The sequence below is a fragment of the Schistosoma mansoni genome, chromosome 1 (genome assembly GCF_000237925.1).
Source record: "Schistosoma mansoni strain Puerto Rico chromosome 1, complete genome".
NCBI lineage: Eukaryota > Metazoa > Platyhelminthes > Trematoda > Strigeidida > Schistosomatidae > Schistosoma > Schistosoma mansoni.
The window spans coordinates 20,806,398-20,830,161 of NC_031495.1; the positions used below are offsets into that span (position 1 = coordinate 20,806,398).

Sequence of the window (23,764 nt, forward strand, 5' to 3'; positions counted from 1 at the left end):
TTGATTGTTAAGCATTATATATTTCTTCGGTGACTTGGATTATTACCCTGAAGACGTCCAGACAAGTTTGTTGGACGAAACGTTGGAATTATTTTATATTTCAATCTCTGAGATCACTTCAAAAATAATTTTCACATATAATAATAAGAATTGGATTTTAAGAATTATCAGATTTACCGCTCAGGGCGAATGATCATTATAACAGGAAAAATATTATTTTATGATTAACGTATCAATTACTCTGGTGGTAGTTGTAATAATAATACCACGTGTAACACGCAACTTGGTTTATTTTATAAAGTTGTGTTTTTAAAATGCTGAAGCACGTACAAAAAGTCATTGTCGTTTAGATATCTGATTAAGTTGTTAAAAGTGATTTGTATAAGCTGAGATTACTTCTAGACCACATACTAAAGTAGAACAATAATTCCAGTGGTACATTTCATTCCACTAAATATTTTTTAAACTTATAGTAATAATTGTCAAATTTGAGAACAATAAAGAAACTCATGAGCAATATATCACAGTTGTGGATTTTGAAATAGGAAAATAATATTTTCGATCAACCAATGTTCATGTGCAGTTGATTTAAATACACAAGGAACTTCAGTTTTATTAAGACTAAATATATGTACATTTCTAAAGTAGATCCTTACTTTTTATCAGTCATGATATGGAAATAATTTTCGATTCTTAGCAGTTGTCAAATACTTTCATTCATCTCGTGAAACGTTACGTAAGCTCTTTAATTTCAGTCACATCTCAATGTATACACAGATTAATGAAGTTATGCGTGAAAATCAAATCAAATTTTATACATTTCTAAAGTTTGTTGCTGAAGATGACAAGAGTATCAATGTAACGAACGTCACCGATTTCATTATAAATCCAATATCAAACAAAATTTGCAATGTAGTAATTTTGCTAGGAATAATTCTACTCTAAATCAAATTGAATATATTTAACTATAATGACTGTATATACGCCAAAATATTCTCAAGAATACAAATAGTAAAGAACATATTCAACTAAACAAATCATATTTATTATGATTTATGAATGGCTAAAATCAAGGCAAAATATTAATCTGAAATATCAAACAAAACTGAGGGTCTTCATTTGATACTACTATAGTGTATATAATAACGTTGAACAAAAGATAGTTCTTGAATTAAAACCACTTTGTCAGAAAAATACAATTTTTTAAGAGCACTTAACAGCATACTATATCTTTGCCAAATTCAATAATTGTTTTAACGAATATACCTAAATTATTATTTATTATTTTTAAAAACATGATCCTGTAATTTCTTCCCATTGTATACTGCTAAATCAATTTAACTTTTTTTTATGTAAAATGGATTTATTCTAATCCAAATCTTTAAAATCCTAATTATGTAGTTATGTAAGAGTGACTTATATGCTATTTAACTTAGTTCATTAGTATCTTTTCTTCTAGAGACTATACATAAGACTATGAACATCATCAATTGTAAATATGTTTATTGTAGAATTAATTCGATTTTCTGAAATTATTGTCTTAAAGAAGCTTATTAAATTCTATCATATTTAAGAGTACTATATAAGAATGGATTTCCGAGGTTCTATCATTAAGAAATGATAAAAGTGATAACGTTTTAAGGAATATAATGAAAAGCTTTCTAAGATTGTTTGTCTACAGGAGTGATAAAACATTTTTAATTAATAATAAATATATTTTTGTTATGTCTCAATGAGTAGAAAAGTTGTGTTTCTGATGTTTTGTGACTTAATGTAAACCGCCTCTTCAGAGTAAATAAAAAAAGAAAGAAATAAAAAAAAGAAAAAGTCACAAAACGTTAGAAATACAATTTTCCTACTCATTGAGATATGACAAAAATATAATTTTATCAGAAGGGGGTTTTGTGGAGATTTTAGTAATTTGTATAGTTGAAATCATGAGTCGATTGAAGTTCAAGCAGGTCTGTTAGGAGATATAAACTCACTGAAGATAATTGTGGATGTGTCACTCAATTTCGTGGATTAGTTGAAGTTAGACATTGACATCGTTGAATGCCAGCTCAGTGGTCTATCGATTAAGCGTTCGCGTGTGAGACTGATAGGCTCTGGATTTGAATCTCGCGAGGCGGGATGTGGATACGCACTGCTGAGGAGTCCTTCAATGGGACGAAACGGCCGCCTAGTGCTTTTAGGTTTTCCATGGTGGACTAGCTCCAGCTGACTCATAATTTTAACTATATAAAAAGAATATATATATATATATATTCATTATTAACTCTCTGCCTAACTTTGGTATTTATACCTATAAACTAATTAACAATGGAATTGAATTTTTTATTGAACAAAAATAACAGATATTCAAATAGACTCATTTTATATGACTGAACTAAAGTATTAGGCTTCAAGAAATACATGAGACCAAATCTATTTAAGATTAGAATCGTCAGTAGATCGAGTAACTGTCAATGTTTAAGATTTTTTGTTTTATCAAGTGACATAATGTATCATTACTTGTTAATATAAGCTTCATCGAATATAATAAATTTTGGTAAGCTGTAGAATTCTCAACACAATTGTACACTGTCACATCAAATATATCTTGAGTATACATTCAAATTAGAATTATTCAAAATATATTTTGAAAATATTATTAAGTCAATATCTGGTAACAGTATTCAATATTCAAAGTTTTATATCAGTTTACTGATCGTAAGTATAAATTGCTGAAATTTCACTTAAATTGACTCTCGCTTTTTTGCAGACGATAGATAAGAACTGACGCGTTTATATTTGAGTTTATCATTATCCCGATAATTTGTAACCGTTTTATGATAAAGCATGAGTACATTCTTAGTTGATGTTCATAAATATTCAGTTTAAACAGATTTAAAACAGGTAGATTTATTGGAATATTTAGACAGTTGGAGAATAGGTGACTCAAACAATTGATAAGAGAGACTGAAGCACTCAAAATATACTTGAAATTTTATATTATTTAAACAATTTATGTTAGATTTATTTTCATCTTTATTGTTTATAAACATTTCCGCGATGATTCTTTTGTTTTTCTCTACGTAGTAACAACAAAATTTTGGAAATCTCAAACATTGTACAGCATCATAATATTCTACTGTTCTATACACTTTTCTCATGGACATATCATTAATTGGAAGGCAAATGTTCATAGTTACACTTTGGGTGAGTTGAAAATGTAAATTTTGAGATTTTCAACTTTTTTAGAAAAAATGTTTCTTCACTTATAAGAATGTATATATGATTAACATGAAGTTATTAAGAATGAAAACTTAAGTGGACTATTAACTTATTGGAAGTTGGTCACAAAATACAACTGTCCAATAGTATTATCGTCATTAAAATTCTTCAACTTAATCTAAGTTAAGAAAAATTTTCTTTTTAGTTAGAAGCTGTATCCATATAGTAAATGACATCAGGTGAATACTTAATAATTTTAATTCATAATTTAATGGAATTTTAATTCCAAACTATTGCTAAATGTTACAGACACTTTCGATCAAACGCAAAGTATTTGCACCGATCTAAAAATACATTTACTGAAATGTGATTCTTTAGAGTCCTATACTTTAGAAAAAGAAACAATTTTTCGTCTTATTAAGATGATCGATTATTTTCTTAATGATGTTGTTTTACAATGTGAACTAATTTAAGAAAAAAGTCTTAGTTTTTCGAAATTGTCATAGTAAGTTTCGATGACAATTTGTTTAACCGGAAATACATAAAAATTGGTTGTTGGATTGATTTTCTTTTTTTTTCTTCTGGGATTTTAAGGAAGCTTTTATTTGATTTCTACTAAAGTCAAATTAATGAGAGTTTATTCCATGAATGAAATCATCTGAATTTTTTTTTCTCGTTAACTCTGTGAGTTATCACCGAGGATATAAACAGTTCTTTTAGTCGTGTACCCGTATTTGAGTTGAGTATTGTATTAAAACAAAATATTTAGTAACGAATTTAATTGTGTGAAAGTCGTTGTGTTGAAACAGGAAATACTTCTCGATACATGAAGAAGTGAAATGATTTGCTATAAGATTTAGGTGCGAAGAAATTGGTTTCATTCATATAATAAATGATGGCTAATTTTTTTAGAATTGCTATGCATTCCAGTGAATATACTCAAGAAACAATTGGGATTTCAGTTAGTCAATATCCAACTTGAATGTAATGAATTTGTATTCCAAATATTAAAGATTGTGAAAATTGTTCAATCTTACGTTTTCATAGACCAGTAATAGCTAAAAAGTAGTGAAAACCATGAATAACAAGCTAATAATTCCAAGTTATTCAGCAATGCACACTTGTAGTTTAACATGAGACCTTGTAGTGCTATGCAAGCCCACATAGCTGACTCTAGTCTCTGGACATATCAATCTGTTAATTCTTCTCAAACCACATTTTTACCCACTCACTTATTCACTTAGTAATGTCGACTGTCTTTTATATAATTGTATGCGTGTACATTTCTTATCTGACTCATCACATGTCCGTCATTTATTTTTGTTCAAGCACAAATATCGATCCACGCTTGGATAAATTGAGTTGGCTTTCATGACTTCTCTACTGCGCGTTGTTTCACTTCGTTTCTTCGACTGTTTGTCACGATCGACGAGTGTATGAAATACGTGTTCGAAATTCGTTCTCGTATTTGACCCATTTAATTCCGTTATTCACTAACGCGAGTTAAGTCGATGGTTATATTCGAGAATAGTCAGGATGTATATTTCGACAGCAATTATTCAATAACAATCATTTATACGATCTAATTGGAGTGAGATAAAGGGCCACAAAAACCTGAATACTTTTACACCCTTGAGTGTTAATCCAATTAAAACTCTAATTTATTCTCATCAGTAATCTCATAGTTTCATTTAATGTGTAAGCTTATTCAACATGACATTGCATATTCTTCATCTCAATAGTAACAATTATATTTTGTTTCATAATCCTAAATTCATGTCATAGTTTTGAACGATTTACTTTGCCTTGAGCCTGATCACATTTTCCATCATTAATTTGGATATATGGTTGTAGAACCTGAAGAGAACTTATTGAAAAGAATATTCTTCGTTCAGATTCCAGTGTTTTAATATGACGGGGATTTTTAAACTGTTAATTCAATTGTTTAGTTTTATGACATTTTGCGAAAAATATCGAATGTAATAGATGATAGTTAACTTACTTTTTATATGATTTATATTAACAAGTTAACGTTGTTGCCAAAAAATCAAGAGTGTGTTACGAAATAGCAATTATTGAAAAAAGCTTTTGTGAGTGGTTAGTGTCAAAAAATGTTTCTTTAACAAAGCTCTTGTAATACTATCATCACGAATTAACAATCAGTGATTCGGCTTTGATTTCATTTATTCATCAACAATGCTAATTTAGATGATAAACTCAGTTACTTTTGGTCTATAATATAATCTTAGTAAACTAGGGTAAAAATAGCATAACTTAAATTTAATCTAATTTTTTTTATATGGATCGTGTTATATGTCGAGAGTGTTTTTAGTAATCACTGAAACGTTTATCATGTGAACACATATGAATCACAGCTATTGATAAAGCCTTTCTTAAAACCAAGCTAAAGGGTTGCATTACTACCAAATATCAAATATTATTCACGACAACATATACATGTATAAATGTAGTCAAACAGTTAGTTGCTTTAATTGATAAAATTGATTTTTAAACAACTTTACGTAGTTGTGCTGCAGTGAATTGTGGAGAAAGAGAGATAAATAGCTGAGATCATTATTTTAAATGACCAAACATTTGAGGATAGCACAAACTTCTATTCAAGAACTCAACTAATTTTATCTCGAGAAATTTACTTTAAAACTATGATGGTATCTAAATTCTATAATAAATCTGAAGTCATTGAGGGAATTTAGATGCATTGAAGTGGACGTTTGACCTGGCTGAATTTCTCTCTTAACATCAAGTATAGATTGAATATCGCTCGTCGTCTGCTTCTAAGATTTTCATTTTTACGCCGGTAATGATGCATATCAGAATATGTAATCCTGACTATAATTTGAAAATGATTAACATATTTGCAAACTTGATTTGGTTATATTTTCTCAAATACTAAGGACGGTTTGAATAAAAACTGTAGTTATATATATAATGTTTGTATAATAACTCCATGTAAGAAATGATACCAAGAAAACACAACAAAGTTTGACTACATTTGTGCTGATAACTCAGGAATATATTGTGTACTAGGAAAATTATGTACTCATGAGGTTTGAATTCAGTAGAAGTTTATTGCTACCATGTAAGTAATTTGTTTATTGTAAATTGGTCAAAACTGCAGGCATTTGGGTGAGTATTTCAATTAATATCAATCTGCAATGAAAACGAATATATTACTAAAGCTTCTTCATGACTTGCTAAAATGCATAAAGTCACCATTGAATGGCTTCCATTCACAAGACATAACCATTGGGATTTAAGTATGTTTCGAATAAGGTCGAGGCTCAATTTGAATAACAAACCAAATAAAGGATTAAGAACTGAGAATCTTAAAGAATTTAACTGTAATCTATTCAGTCACAACTGTTAAGCTGAAGATGTGTATTGACTGCTTCAAGATCGTTGTTATTAAATTATAAAACTAATAAAAAGACTTAACTCGATTAAATTGATTGAAAAAATAGATGTTGATTTTACAGTTATCATTTCAATGTTATTACATTGATAAAACTGGTTAACAGAGCTGTACGTGCTTTATATTGGTCTGATATTGATAACCTGTGTGTGATAAACTTGATTCACATGTATCACTGAAAGTATAATCCCAAACTGTTGCAAAATTTGGACAAACTGTTTAGTTTAATTGAATACACGAATGTTTTAATTTTACATACATTAATAGTAAGTTGCAACATGCAAGTCAATGCTGTCATTGTAGTAAATAAACGTTAGTATACTTTACACGACATTGTCCTTTAACGTACTTTAAAATTACACTTAATTTACATATATTAGTGTAGAATTCTCAACTTTTATTTGAAAGAAATTCATTTTAACAATTAGCGCATCGATAAGTAATTAATGTAAACACACTAATGCACTAAGAAGATGAAAACTAAATTCAACAAACTGTTTGCTTAAATTTCTATCTATTTTAACCAGTTAATGGAATCTACTTTTGCTATGGAGTTCAGTATGAACTACAAAAACGATATCGTTTTACAACTATGGTCGCAAAACAAAAATATTTGGTTAGTTTAATATCATACAAAAGCCAACAAATAAACAGAATATTTATTATTTGTAACTAACATGATAGGAGTTAAGTTAGGAACAAAAACTATGATCCAACAATTTCTTAAAAATATTCTAATGAAATTATTAGAGGGTTTAATGTGAAGTTTTAGTCAATTACGCTGTGAAAAAACTGTAGGAATATTTTTATTTATTTGAGATAGTTTGTTAACACTTCATTTGAATCATACTCGTCATATGAAATACAAGGTCATAACAAGCTAAAATGGTCTTGAAGTGATAAGTTAACTTACCGTAATCATTTTCATTTAGATCTGTATTTAAGTAAGACTGTCTTTCAGAGATCTGAGAGAAAGTAAAGAATCATGCTAAATACTACTATTAGTTATATGATTTATTCAAATTCTTGGCTGTTTTATAGAAGGAACACTGCTAATTTTCTTATCATCTAAATGGTTGGTCAAAAACTTTTGATATAAAATACCCGATAGGTTACTTTTTGTGAATATGGAATGTTTTAATCTATGAGTTCACTTTAACAGATATAACTATTTACTGACTTGCCTATGGTATTATTCATACAATCTGAATTCGATTTCATGTTTTTCTAGTAGAATATTTCAACATATACTAAAAGTTTAAAGGTATATTGCCAAATCAAACAACTTACATAACGTTTAGATAGCCTATTCAATTCAGTAGTGTATACATCAAAAGAATTGAAAATTCGTCAGAATCCAGTCTCATAATCGGAATATACACAAAATATCCTTTTATATTGTAACACCAATTATGAATGAGAAATATTCGTAAATTCCTAAACACTTTATAATGAATACTACACTGGATATATAACATTATAATAATTACGTTGTTTTCATAGTAAATGCAAAATAACTCTTTAATGAAAGGTTAAAATAATCTCCAGAAATTAATCTATTCATTACCGTTTTACATTAACTCGAACCAATACTTAATGTTGAATTACAATGTAACTGCAATAAAACACAGCTGATTTAACTTACAAAAGTATATTCAATTAATAAAAAGACAAAAAAGAAATTATATTTGAGTTTTATAAATGAAACATGATCATTTAAATAGATATAAAATTATATTATGAAAGTTTTCATTATCTGCTTTCTCATTTTGAAAAAACAAAATTCATTATAATCAGAACGGGTCTTGCGGAGATTTCAGTATTTTTCATAGTTGAAAGCATGAGTCAATGGAAGCTAGACCACCATGGAAGAACTGGAAGCGATAGACGGCCGTTTTGTTCTATTATGAGACTTCTCAGCAGTGCGCATCCACGAACCTACCTCGCGAGATTCGAACCCAAGACCTACCACCAGACTATTGGTTAAGCGCCCTGACGCGAGACTGGTTGGTCCTGTGTTCGAATCTCGTGAGGCGTGATCGTGGATGCGCACTGATGAGGAGTCACACAGTGGGACGAAACGGCTATCCGGTGCTTCCAGGTTTTCCTTGGTGGTCTAGCTTCAACTGACTCATGATTTCAACTATGGAACAATCCATTATTTTTAAACATAAGATACTCTTGTAAAAAAATGTTATGAAAAATCTATATATATTGAATTCGTTTATTGGAAAAAAAGTAACAATTAACTGACAATTCTCCCCTACTCATTCTTTCATTATTTGGCATTGTTTAGGAAAAGTTTTCATTTATGAAAAACATTATTGTTTAGATTTAAAAATAAATTTTAAGTAAAATTCGTTAGTAATTAAAAAAATCCACGAATCATTGTATATAATAATTTTAATAATTCAGCATATTAAGAATATAGTAGTTTGATTTTGAAAATCATATGCATATTATGATTTGTTGATTGATATTGTACAAGAAAATATACAATTAGAACAGAATATGGAAGAGATCAACTCATCAAATGTCAAAATCAAGAATTGATTGTTCTTCTTTTTTCTTTTTTTTATCAATGTATTAATTTAAGTAGATTTTCTTCTCGATAAAAAAATAAAGAAACAAAATTCTTTTGATATTGTTTGGTTGAATCTTCTCGTTGATATTTAGAACTGCAATTGATCAGTTTCTTATTGGCATATCTGCATACTGTGCGTATTGCCTCGATATTGCCTTAAGTCACAAGTATCATAAACAAAGATGGATAGTGGCTAGCGGTGGAATCTTGGAGGCAAACGGTACTGGGTTTGAGTCCTGGAGTGAACGTCAACTCTGAGATTCCGGTGCATCCAGCTGACGAGTCCCAAATAGAACGAAACGCGCGTCTTGGATACCACTGCTAGCCACGATCCATCTTTGCTTATAAACAAAAAAAAATGTTTATATAATGAGAACACTTTACAAATAATCTTTAAAACATTTCAGCTTTACCTTTAAATAATATAATTAATTTTAAAGTATAATTCAAGTAAATTTCAGGACAATAATAAACGGAAGTTAATTTATTGTGCTCATATGAATTTGTTTAATAAAAAGTTGTTGTACAGTTAGATTTGAAGGTGAACGTTCAAACTAATTCAGTTGTGAATGAACACAATCTATGCATCTTTAACATTATCAAATATATTATGTAGATTTCAGAAATTATAAGAAAATGCTACACTTGCTTCATTTACATGTAGCATTAAGTTAGGTTTTTTTCAGACGAAATCATTTACTTCAACTGTACATTCTTATTTATAGTTGTATGGTAAATATATTTTACATTATTTTAGTAGCTCGAGATCTGACTCCTGGTTGATCGTTTCTGATTATTATCGAAATGGACATATCGTCAATTCTCTCATATAATCATTGACTTAACTCGTGTTAGCGAGTAGGGAAATTAAATTAGTCAATTACAAGAATGAATTTCGAATACGTGTATTTCATACAGTCGTGGATCGTGACAAACAGTCTAAGAAACAAAGTGAAGAAAGCGAAGTGAAACAAAGCGCGGTGGAGAAGTCACGTAATTCAACTCGATTTAGCTAAGAGTGAATCGATATTTATAGTTGAACAAAAATAAATTACGGACATGTGATGTGTCGGAAAAGAAATGTGCACACATACAATTATATAGAAAACAGTCGAGATTACTAAGTGAATAAGTGAGTGGGTAAAAATGTGGTTTGTGAAGAATTAACAGATTGGTAAATTCAGAAGCTAGAATAACCTATGTGGGTTTGACATAGGGCCAGCCCCTACATTATATACATATCAAATACATTATTCTGACTTAAGTTGGAACATGAAATGTGATATTTTCAATGTGCAAATATGAAATACAAGCCGTTGAATTGTATGATTACGAATTTGAACAGTGTATGGCTTGTAAAAAATCGTAAAATTTTTGATGTTTTTAGGATTTTGATTTTTTTAATACTCTTCAGATTCTATATTTGTTAATATACTAATTAAGAGGTTTGTGAAGACTAGAAACTGAATCAAGTGACAAAAATATGTCAGAGGGAAATAATGATGTAATGTTGGCAGTCTGTAAGTTGTGAAATGGGAAATGGACTGACAAAATGTCTATTGATGTTATTTACATCTACTCTAAAATAAATGAGTAACTTTTTAAAAGATTTATAGGTAAGACAACCACAACGTTGTATTGTAAATAAGTTTTATTCCTAAGATAGCGGTTTCCCATTATCAGGTAAGTAGCCAAACAGTTTACATTTTCGCCAATGAGAACTCTCCTCCTAAGAGTCTGTTAAAAAATTTTTTTGTATGTATTTGAACAGTTAACCTAGATTCTTGATCAAATTATACTAGTCCACAGATCCAAAGGTGTAATTTATCATCAGAAGGTGTTAACTTTAAATTTTCTTTCAGACACATGTGTACTCATGGTTTAGATGCTTTTTTGTTTGGACTAGAACAAGTAGACATTATACAAACCTTTAAGTCAATATGCGCCATAACACAGTGCTTATAAAATATCATCACAAAATTGCTAAATAAAAATAAATCAGTAAAGTACCCTAAAATTGCATATAATAAGGACAAGCAATTCATTTTTATTATTTAACTATTACAGAACCTACTTAATTAAAAAATTAAGCTAATTAATATAGTTAAACATATTACAAAGTTACATCATCTGTAGTTAAAAATACAAAAAAGAAAGAGGATCGAAGTTCATTATCCTATTTCCCTTTTTCATATTGATTTTTAATCAAATAATATGATATGGTACATGTGATTGTAAATTGAAGCAGCTTTATAACACATAGAAACCAATTACAAAATAGTTTATGTAATAAAAGGATTTATAAACTGTGATTTTAGTCATCAACTATAACACTTTAGATCAATTTAATGGAACATTATTGTTATTATTATTATTGCCAGTATTATGAATTACAAAAACATCCCAGTAAAAGATCATTTTCATTCTTTTTACATTTGACATATATTTGAAATCATGAGTCGATTGAAGCTAGACCACCATGGAAAACCTGGAAGCACTGCATGGCCATTTCGTCCTATTGTGGGACTCCTCAGCAGTGTGCATTCACGGTCCCACCTTCCAAGATTCGGACCAAGGACCTATCAGTCTGGCGCCCGAGCGCGTAACCACTGAACCTTCCAGTGCTTCCAGGTTTTTCATGGTGGTCTAGCTTCAATTGACTCATGATTTCAACTATATAAAATTACCAAAATCTCCACAAACGCCTTTCTTAATAAACATATATAGTTGCAAAAAAAAGTCGGTTTTTCTTTCTTTCTTTGATCAATTATATAAGAATAAATACAATGATCATTCATTTATACACCACATATTTTCATGCACAATATAAATAAAATAGTTATCATTGTAAAATGAATAGTTAAATTCAGTTCAACTTTCTTTTTTTTTAAAAGAGTAAACTAACATCTCCATTCTTAAGCATTACTCTTGTTGTTGTTTGTTTGTTTTAACATATCACTTGGGTAAATAAATGTTGTTCAGCATATATATGCATATATATATATATTGTTTTTGAAGGAACTCCCATTAGCTAAATATATGTTTATTTTTTTTTAAAAAACCTAAACAACACTATCGACTAAAAAAAAACTCGAAAATTAGACCAAAATTGTCAATTTTATTTATTTTTTATTATGTTCACAAATTTAAATTTGATTTACTGGTAAAAATTTACTGTTTTTCTAAAGATTTATGTAACAATATTATGATAATATGAAAAGATTTAAAAAAACAACAAAACATTTATCGTTGTCCTAAACATCAATGGGAAGATTCAAACAAACAGTACCAAGGGAATTTAAACTTTACTCCATCGAACAAACAAGTGGCTATCAGGACGTAGTAGTTGAATGGATAGTGCGATGGCGTTTGAAGAAAATGGTACTGGGTTCGAGTTCCATAGTGAACATCAACTCTGAGGTGCAGGTGCATCAAGCTGACGAGTCTCAAATAGGACAAAACGTGCGTTCCGGATTCCACTACTAGCCACTATCCATCTTTGCTTATAATTCATTAACACCTCCTAGATAAAAATTCTACTTCATTAACATTATTTTTTGTAATTATATCAGAATTGGCAATAGTTAACATTGATTTAGCTGTTCATTGAATCATTATCAACTTGGAGCAGTGAGAAGTATGAGAACAACTTATGTTGTTCTTCTTAAGGATTGTAGGAGCTCACATATATTTCAGTTTATTCACAATAAATTTGGTTAAGCCTCTTTATTGACTTATTTAGCAGACAGAATCATGCGTACAACAACAAATCACCTATATATATATATATATATATATATATATATATATATATATATATATATATCAATCCTGATGATTCGACTCACTCGCTTGCTTGCTTTTAGGCACTTGCATATCATTCTTGTTTCGTGTGCTTATGGTTTTGGGAATCTGTGTGTAGTGCTATTATTAACGTAATCAACGCTTCGTATTCGTCTAATGATTTATACCCTATTGGACGTTTTCAGGACAAGTAGTATACGAAGTTTAAGAATTGTATCGACTACCGACCGCACATGTTCCTGAGTTGTATCCGTTATATAGAATAGTCTTCTTCAAAGTTAAACGTCATATCTGTGTTTGGCATTTAGATACAGCACTCACAACCAGAATTGATGAAGTTATTAGCGTGTATTACATGTGAGTAAATTCAATGATTTACTTGAAAGTGAAGATGTACATGACTTTACTACAGACTGACTGAAACGTTTCTCATCACAGCTATGTAACATCTCATAGATTCTCTATATAATATTACAACGATAAGTTATGAACAAAGCTTTTACATAAACTAATAAACGACAACAATAATACAGCATTATATCACGTTAGCTAAAGTGACAGGAAATAATTTGAAGCATCACACCCACTATACAAATGTCTAGTCAGTAGGAAAAGTCATTATCTCAATTCACCAACAAGTATTAAAAGGCGAAATACCCTGTTCTTTTCCAGTTGTATGGATTTTTGTCAATTTCAGGAAGCTCGAACGTTTATCAACCTACATATTGATAAATTGATTTAAACAAAAAGCATGAACGTAAAATTTACTTTAAGGCGATTCCATTTTATTTAGTGACAGTCCTAATTCGAAATTAAACTAAGTAACTTTCTGAGCATTTGTATTTCCAGTTGTTAATATTAGAGAATACAACTGCATTGTGAATTATGAACGATTCTCTTCAGTACTACCGTTTACCCATAAGTTTTGGTCAAATTCGGTTGTGATTAGGAATAGAAACCAGGAAGACTGTTTTCCTCTATCTTCAACTGGAAGTACCTGTGTTCCACGGTTGATGTTTACAGTGAGACCCAAATCCAGGGCGTTTTAGTCTAAAGTTATGAGTTTTATTCGTTATTAGAAACAAGCTTGTAACTAAGAGGCAGTATCGAGACAGTTCATTTATAATGTACATATGCTAATAAGAACTCATTAATTGATTTCTTTATTATCGGCAATAGGAAAAAACCATACATTATGTCCGTTCAATAAGTTAGTGGCTTTGTAAAATGAGTAGCTTGATAAAAAATTGATTGGGACTTTGGTTAATTATTTCGTCAATGATCCTTTGTGCCAACAGTTGATAACCATTGTTGCATATGCTACGTATATATATATATATATATATATATATGCGTATATAGAAAAAAATTACATACTTCTATTTCCCCCTGCAGTAATAACAATCAGAATAGATTACTGGAAATTGATTTTGTTTTAGATACTCATTCTTTGAAGTAATCACCATTGAAATATCTATACATCATTTTTACCTTCCTTTCAATTTTGTATAATATTATCGATTGTAGTTTTACAAAGATAATATTTATTTTTTGGGTTATGTTTGCCAGGCTTTGCTTGATATATCAAGTTTAATTTTTACAAAAAAATATTCATAAATTGTCTTGCTTAATATTGAAAACAGTTATACAGTAAATATCCTATTCTCAGATGGTTTTCATTCATAATTTAACATATCGTTAGAAAATAGTCTTTTTTAGGTAAATAACTTGAACAGGTAATCTGAGTTATTGAACTAACTAAAATTGGGAAAACAATGAATACGGCTGTTTTTTTCACCATCGTATTCTATCAATGATGTACCCTCTTTTAGGTCATAACACTATATGGGTTCTTTGAAAACAGGTAAACCTTTAAGGCTTCAGCAGTCAAATATATTTTAAAGAATCAAATATATACTTGTCAATGCTTTTCTATTGTTTGGGATTTCCAAAGATTCAGGTTATTCCATATTCCACCTACGGTTATACAAACGTTCCTTTCGGATAAGAAAGTCTAGAATTTTATACATTTTATTTCAACATTATTTTAAGTATTTTAGTGAAACATTTTTCACTAGATGTGTAAATATAAACAGATTCACATTAAATTTTTTATGAACAATGTCTTTTGTACACTCTACACTTTGATTATCATATAAATATAAGAATGTTATTTAAAATAGATTCAAGAACCATTTTGAGAAGATTCATATATTTTTTAAATTACCTCTTTGAAGTTTATTTTAACCATGTTAACGAATGATAATCGTTATCAATCTAGAAGATCATTTGAATTCAACTTCTCAAGACCTTATTACGATTTTTTTATTCAAATGAAAACATCTTGGTACTCTGACTGTAGTATGTGCTACTGATGTCGATGGATATAACTAGTAAATACCATCAATCGAAAGTGAAATGCCTGGAGGCAAAAGGTTAAGAAGATCAGAGAAAAGAGAACGAAAACGGAGAATGATTTTTGTGAAAGCGAAGAAACAATGAAGTCTGAGATGATTGATTGACATTTTGCGAATTATGTATTTATTGTATGATTCTCAGATTTTACTAAGACGTTCTGTAATTTTGTATTCAAATATATTCGATTGTCCCCACTTGTCTCCTCGTTCACTACATGACTAAACCATTTTTTCATTTATTAAAAAATGCGGCGTAGTCTAATTTTCAAGCCAAGTAAATAATAAACTTTTAGAATGAGAATTTATATTAAATAGACAGTATATAGAAAATCGATGAAAAAGCTTTCAGTTCTATCTATCTGTATCTCATATATAAAAATCTAAGCCCATGAATCACCTAATAGAAACTCACATATAATCCGTGTTAATAATTATAAGATCTGATCATTATAATTTTACTTCAGCCATATTCACTGAGAAAAACTGTTATCTGCAACTGAAATTTGAATAAAAAAAGATTTCATTGGGTGTGTTAACTGTTTGATCAATCATATTCATATTTTATTTCTCATTTATGATATAATAACTCTTATATTTTTTAAATAAAACGTTATACACTTTATTTGGCAATTTTTTCCCAGTTACTTTCGGTTTACCTATTTATGATCAAACATTTGCAAAGTATGCAATAGAAGCTAATATTAGTGTTGCCATTGTTTTATTACCAATAACTGGTGATATTGAAGCAGATTTCAATGCTGGTAAGTTTATATTTATATGTTATTTTGTTTTAATTACGTAATTATGTTTAGTTTTCACTAGCAGAACATTTAAAAATATCAATGTCATAATTGTAATTTGTGTTGAAGCAGTGTTTGTCACGGACATCTTTTACAATTAAATAAGTACATTTATAGTTGTTTTCTATGATCAGATTAAAATAAATACTGTTTAGTTAAAATGAGTACAGTCGTTTAAAATAAGTAACGTCTAATATATTTCAACTGATCTGATATAAAAATGATTCATGTTGTCATCTAAATTAGGCTGAAATTATCGGTAAGAGCAGATTTTCTCTCATTTATATATATATATACAACTATTATGGTATGAGTAAAACAGAGACCAACCTAAATGAGATATGTTTTTGATTATCCATTCAATAGTTCAAATTTATATTTATATGATGAAATGATTTTACGTAGTTATATTCACGTTGTTTCTTCATTTAAATAGAATGAATCACACAAACTAATCTTATTAGTTCGCAGTTATATTCATGAATATAAAATTAATAAAAAGTGGAAACAGTTCACTCATATGTATTTATATATTGTACAGATATAAATAATAGAAAACGTATTTAATTATAAATGTGTTTGTGTTTGATTTCCCAAAAGATGTTTTGTAACCTTGATCCTATCTTGAAAATACCAAATAGAATTAGGTGATATCGAATAACTATTATACGTATCAAAGGTTCATTTCACAATATTAACCGTCATACAAATATATATATTAGAATGGGATTTTGTGGAGATTTTAGTAATTTTATATTGTTGAGATCACGAGTCAATTGAAGCTAGACCACCATGGAAAACCTGGATGCGGGCTCAGTGGTCTATCGGTTAAATGCTCTAATGCGAGACTGGTAGGTCCTGAGTTCGAAACTCGCTAGGCGGGATCATGGATGCGCGCTGCTGATAAGTCCCACAATAGAACGAAACGGCCGTCCAGTGCTTTCAGGTGGTCTAGCTTCAGTTGACTCATGATCTCAATTACATTATATATATATATATATATATATATATATATATCAAAGGTAAGCAAAAGTTTGCAATATTTACTAATGAGCACAATGATTTTTCTTTAATAGAAAGCAAATTGTAATTAGCAAACTACTACTTAGTATTAGGTTCCCTAAATAACTACCACAACAATGTCAAATAACTACAAGGCATCTCAGCGATTACTCATAAAAAATCAAAGTTGAGTGAAAATGTGGTTAAACTATTTGATTTGAGCATCCATGAACGATATCCAGGAAAAACTGATGGAAATGTTTTTCAAATACTAAAATAAAAAAACGTGTGTTTAGTAAAAACCATTCAATTGGAATAATGACATGTATTCTCGGTCATAAGCTAGTAATATAATTGTATGGCCCTTAGAAAAATTTCGTCTAGCTCACAGACAAGTTATGTGTGTTGTGTAGCATCTTACTAGCAACTGCCCCACCCTCATGATGTATATATTTGACATATTTGGATTGTGATACCGGATCTCAGCACTACATCATTTTAACTTTTCGCTTTTTTTAAAAAAGAGCCTTCTAAGTATGTGTATAGTAGATTGACATTGTCATGTGAAATTCTTGTTATTGTATCATGATCATTTGTTTACCATCTGCAACTAAACAAAAGCAGCAAAATTTATTTCCTATAGCTTATTCCGATTTCATTGGGCATAGGTCGGTATGTGAAACAATAGCTGATAACCGACTTATTACAGATAAAAAAATTGACTGTCCTTACCAAACTAGTAGTAAGTTAAAAGATTTTTAATATTCAGGTACCAAAAGATTGTAAAAGTCATTTTAATGAATATTTTCTGAAATTTATGTCTAATATCAAATGTTGAGAAAATCTAGTGTGAAAAGATCGACTACAACCTTAGGATCCTAGGGAAATCACTTAATTAAACAATTTGGAAATACTTTAACAGAATTAAGGTATTGAAAAGAAATGGGGAGAATTCTCAGCTCAGTTGCACAAAAGGGAATGATTAGTAGTTTTATGCATAAAATAAGAAGATATGAGGTGGACGCCTTTCAAAAAATAGAGTAAATAAGCAACAATTTTTTTACAAAAAAATATTGTTTTTTTAAAAATTCATTTTAGCCTGCTCCATACTTAACAAAACAAATCGACCAATTGCACTTGTAGACTCAAGTTGGCCATATTCGTCACAGAGTGATGATACATTCATATTTTCAGCTAGCATAAAAGATGAAAATAATGAACCTGCTGAATATGAACAAGAAATAAAAAATACTTTACATAATGGACTAGAACAAACAGCTGAATCTGAAGCTAGTGAACGTTTAAGATGTTATAGACGACAATTGTTGATGAGTTTAAGTTCAAGATTACAATTACCTTTGGTAACTATCACAGATCTTGAAGAATGTCCTGGTTCTATGATTGATTCAGCAATTAAATGGTTTTCATTTTCAAAAACTAAACATCGTTCTGGAAATTCACATCAGCGTATATCTAATCCATATTCACCCGCTTTAGTGCATTCAATTGGTCCTAGTCAAATTCTTGTAGCTGAACTGTTAAAAAATTTGATTGTACTTAATGAAGAAATTTGGAAAGGATTTGCTATTGTCTATGAGCACAGTGGTGGTGAGTTATTTTTATTAAAATCATGTATTCATGACAATATGTGGTATCAGTGGTTAACTTATGAGTTAACGACTTTTAGCAATCGATTACCTTCTATATTATAAAATGAGTTGGTCGTTAGAAAACCACAATTAGATATCGTGGCATTCTATCTCATGTTGTGTCTATAAACACAAAATCACCTAGTAGTTTTGTTAAACAATCTTTAAAGAAATAAAACTGTTGTGCACTATTTACTAAGTGCGTGATGATAACTTGTATAGAAATTATTATTCCTATGTTCATCGACTTTGAGACACATGCTCAGAAAACCATATACTTAACTGTACAAGAACAGATTGTTTTGTATATTTAAATCAACATAACCTCAAGAGTTTAATGTTCTAGTTTCCGTTGACTCAATCAGTAGTCGGTTTTATATTTTGACATCAGTTCAACTTCAGGAAAAATCACTGCCACTCAACTTCAAACATCCCAGGATCTAATTACTATTCAACTAAATGATTTATGAAGATATGTTCTTTTTAAGAAGTGAATGGTTGTGATTTCCATAGTCCTTTTTTCATATTTCAGATTATTTTTCTTAAAGTTTCCGTTTCGTAAAACTCTATAGAATGCTTATCATTTATTCTCTGAATACTAGATTATCACTTCGCTTTTAAACGTTTAGGGCTAGCAGGACAAATATTTATCACTTAAGTATTGCTTGTTGTTTCTTCATCCCACTAACAGTGGGATTGATTTCCATGAAACAAAGAGATGTCTGATAACTAAGCAACCAATAGATTTCATACATGAAGTGAATACACTCAGAGACTTCGTAGTAATTAGGAAATAACGAAATTCAGACTTATCTTACTTTATAGAGGTCTTTGCCATCAAAAGTTTACGAAAAGCCTTTTTTCCAATAGACTAGAAGCAATTTCAGTCATCACATATAGATAAATAACTTTTCGCCAAGAACATTCATGCAACGGTAATCTCTGAAGTGTAATCTGGTTCGTTTTCTATGATTTTAAGCATCTATAAAAAATATCAAAAGGTGTACATACATTCTACTTTTCAATACTTTATTTGTTGCGCAAGTTACAAAACACATTTTCTACTCGTCAGTTGATTCATATCAGGTCATATTTCAGTTATAATAATTTTATTTTGATCTATGAATCAATTATCGATTACATATTCAGTCTTACTCAGAAAATTATTTCATTGTCCAGTAACTAACCATTGTAATCTATAGAAGATACATAACATTCATATTCCATTGTGGAACAAAGTGGTCATTACTTCTGCCATATTGTATACCATTAAAACAAGTGTAAAGGTTATTCACTTTTATGATTTATTTGTGAAGCTTTCAAATTATATATTTCTAAATAACCTTTCCAGTTGTAAAATATTAATTTTATCTCGGGAATATTACATTCGCTAGGTAAGATAAATTAATTTGTTAGTAATAGTTCTAGAGGTTGACATCATTATGAATGTATATACGGTATTTGAGTTTTCATGATATGAAATCTTTATGCCTTCTGTAAAAAACATGTTTCAATGCAATATCGGACTTGCATAGAGGGACTTACAAATAATTATAATCGTTTTAGACCTTATTAGAATGTTTTGTGAATTTATTTAGACTTCCTGAAATATCGCGAATGCTTAGAAAGTCTACAGACAACAGCACTAATTCGTCGATGGAGAGAAAATTCATTTTACAAAGCCCATATTATAAGAGAAATCAAACATTTGGAGGCATTCTTTTTGGATTTATCTGCAAAAAGTATCGAACAGTTCTTTCAGATGGTGAGTTTCATATTAGTGTTGTAATACAGAACTATTCATTTATCAGAAGTGGTCAGAAGTAGTGGGTGAAACTAAATTCATTTAGATAATAATAATAATGCATTGCAGTAAATAGCCTCAAATAAAATGAAGTCAGGTGACTGCAATTAACAGCACCATTGTTTGTTAATATCGGTAACAGAAAAATCCTTTCTGACTATTGTTTGTTGAGTGATAAAAAATACAGCCAGATTTCAACTAGCACGTAATAGATCTGATGTGCAGGATGACTAGAAATAAATAACTAGGGAACTAAAACTCATCATATTGCTAGTACAACCATATAGTAAACATATGGAGACTGATATGGGATTTGATTCATTCAGGAATTTAAACGTACAGAGGATAAAAGCACAGGCGAATAAGTATTGAGAAATTAACGTTATCACTGTTTATTGTCATGTTCTGAACTAAAGATAGTTTATCCTTTAAATATCAGCTTCCGTCAACAATATGGACTAAGGCCACTTAAATTCTGGAAACATGGTAGATTTTGTACAAATGTTTTGGTGGGGGTAGGCAATCGGCAGGAAATCGTGGGATTGGCTTTTGCTCTGGCATTCACTCATCAGCAAGAAGTTCTTGTAGTCTTGAATGCGTTATTTTCACATTGAAATTCGAACACTCATATACCAGCTTTATGTTCTGAGACGTTTACACCAGGCTATATGAAGTTATAAGTGCCTAAAAGTGAAAGATAAAGTGAAACGATACTATAACTATCAGTGGTAGGTATGCACAGCTGAAGCCATTTCTTAGTGAATTAACTACTACCCGAAATATCTATAATATTTTCTAATTGATCCAGTCTTTAATCTTGTTTTTCGGTAACACAATAATATCATGCAAATAACAGAAGACTAGACCAGGAGGGATGGTTTCTGGTAAAAACTGTTGTAAATCGTCTCTGAACCAAATCTGTTAACTGAACATCTACTTATTTAATTTCATATGTTTTATGAATACACTGTGTATACCTTTCTGAGTAGAGAGAAAACTGCTTATTTTCGTTTCCATTTTCCCACTAAAAACAATTTAATACTCATCCTACTTCTGAGACTATATCTTTTTTCCCAATACAACTGTTACTTCTTATGATAATAAATACGATTCAATTTTAAATAAACTAATTATAATAAGTATGAAAACTGTGAAATCAAAAGGACAACTTCTGAGCAAACAATCAATAACCAATCTATTTTTATGGATAGGCATATTTAATCATCAGAAATAGTTTTTACATAGAAAGATTGAAAGTTTAACAAATAATCTATGTCATTTTCTATACTCTGATCTTATACCTTCTATGCATTTATTCATCAAATGAGTTTGATTCCTGTTGTAGTTTTGATAAACCCAGTTCACTTGAATTATACTGACATATAAAGACATTTATTTGGCATCAGCGATGATGTGATTGTAACTGTATTTACAAATACTGTGTTCATATTTTACCAAGTTATGATAATTCAGAAAATAACTGGACATATCAGAAAGACTGAATTCGTCTAACTCATAACAGAAGCTTCAAATAGGTGGCTTACTAGACAGTTTATTAAACATAAAACTCACTAAGATCTCTATCTTCGCTTTTCAGTAACAATGATTTAAATATCAACTCATATTTATTTCTATGTATATAAATCTCCATCATACAAAATGGTCGAACTATATAAGCATGTAAATAGTTTATCTTGGTCTGAGTCGAAACAACTATGAAATAATCCAACACACTAACACTGCTGTTAACATTAAGTTAGTATTATTAAAGTAAATATCCAGCTGTAGCTGGTTTATAATTCGGCCAAAGATATTGTCCAATAAATTCTGTGATCATGAACTCAACTTAATAAAGATTTCTCAATCTTAAACTGTACTATCAAAAAAAAAAGAAAATTTTCCTTTATCCATAAAAGAAAATCTTCTCATACCATATTGTATTTACTAGAATAATCATCAACTGAAGGAAAGAAAAAAAATTTTTTAGTTAATTTGCATACAAATTAGTTAGTTATTGTTTTAGATTATAAAAAATTAGATTTAATCTGAAAGGTTTCCTACAACATAGTATAAGATAATTTAAATAATCTTATCATACTTCTGGGTTATTTTATCTTTTTTTGGTATGTATTTACTTAAGGCAAAATAATAAACAAGTCTACCTAAGTAATTACGAAAAAGTACAATTTATACATCTTCAGAGAAACTAGTTTGTAAAAATAATCCAATAACAGCTGAAAAAGCTGCAAGAGAAAGGAAATATGATATAACAAAGAAACAAGCAAGGAAATATATAGTAAACCAGAGAGATCAGTCAAGGAAAAAGTAGACAAGTCAATCATTGAGATTCAGTACAACAGGAAAAGATGGGTGGAACACTTTAAGGAACTCTTGAATAGACCAGCTTCATTGAATCCACCGAACATCGAAGGAGCACCTCCAGACCTTCCTATAAATCTTGCTTCATCAACAATCGGAGAAGTCAAGATGGCCACCAAACAAATGGAGTGTGAAAAGCAGCTTGACCTGACAATATACCAGCTGAAGCACTGAAGTCAGACATTGAAGTAACTGCAAACATGCTTCATCTTCTATTCAGGAAGATTTGGGAAGAGGAACAAGTGCCACTGACAGACTGAAAAGAAGGATACCTGATCAAGATACCAAAAAAAGGAAATCTGAGCAAGTGTGAGAACTACAGAAGCATCTCACACTACTATCGGTACCGGAAAAAGTCTTCAATAGAATATTGCTAGACCAAACGAAATATTCAGTAGACGCTCAGCCTCGAGATCAGCAGAGTGGATTCCGTAAGGATCGGTCGTGCATAAACCGAATCTCGACACTACGGATCATCGTCGAACAATCACTTGAATGGGACTCTTCACTATACATCAACTTCTTTAGCTATGAGAAAGCATTTGACAGCGTTGACATAAGAACAATGTGGAGCCTTCTTCGACACTATGGTGTACCTGAAAAAATCGCCAACTTCGTCCGGAATTCACACGACGGTCTACACTGTAGAGTCACTACACTACATAGCTATTCCGTTAAA

General features: G+C 29.9%; 1 protein-coding gene across 1 annotated transcript in view; it reads left to right on the top strand.

Annotated features, from left to right (window-relative positions):
• Window positions 1-10,713: 10,713 nt before the first annotated feature.
• Window positions 10,714-23,764, top strand: part of Smp_140920 (putative glutamate receptor, kainate) — a gene marked incomplete at both ends in the record, with an annotated part of 53,342 nt that continues 40,291 nt past the window's right edge. Inside the window, 4 exons of the mRNA XM_018793609.1 lie at window positions 10,714-10,750; window positions 16,093-16,212; window positions 18,352-18,861; window positions 20,501-20,667. Of these exons, the coding sequence (XP_018648104.1) occupies window positions 10,714-10,750; window positions 16,093-16,212; window positions 18,352-18,861; window positions 20,501-20,667 (834 nt within the window). The remainder of the gene's footprint in view (window positions 10,751-16,092; window positions 16,213-18,351; window positions 18,862-20,500; window positions 20,668-23,764) is intronic.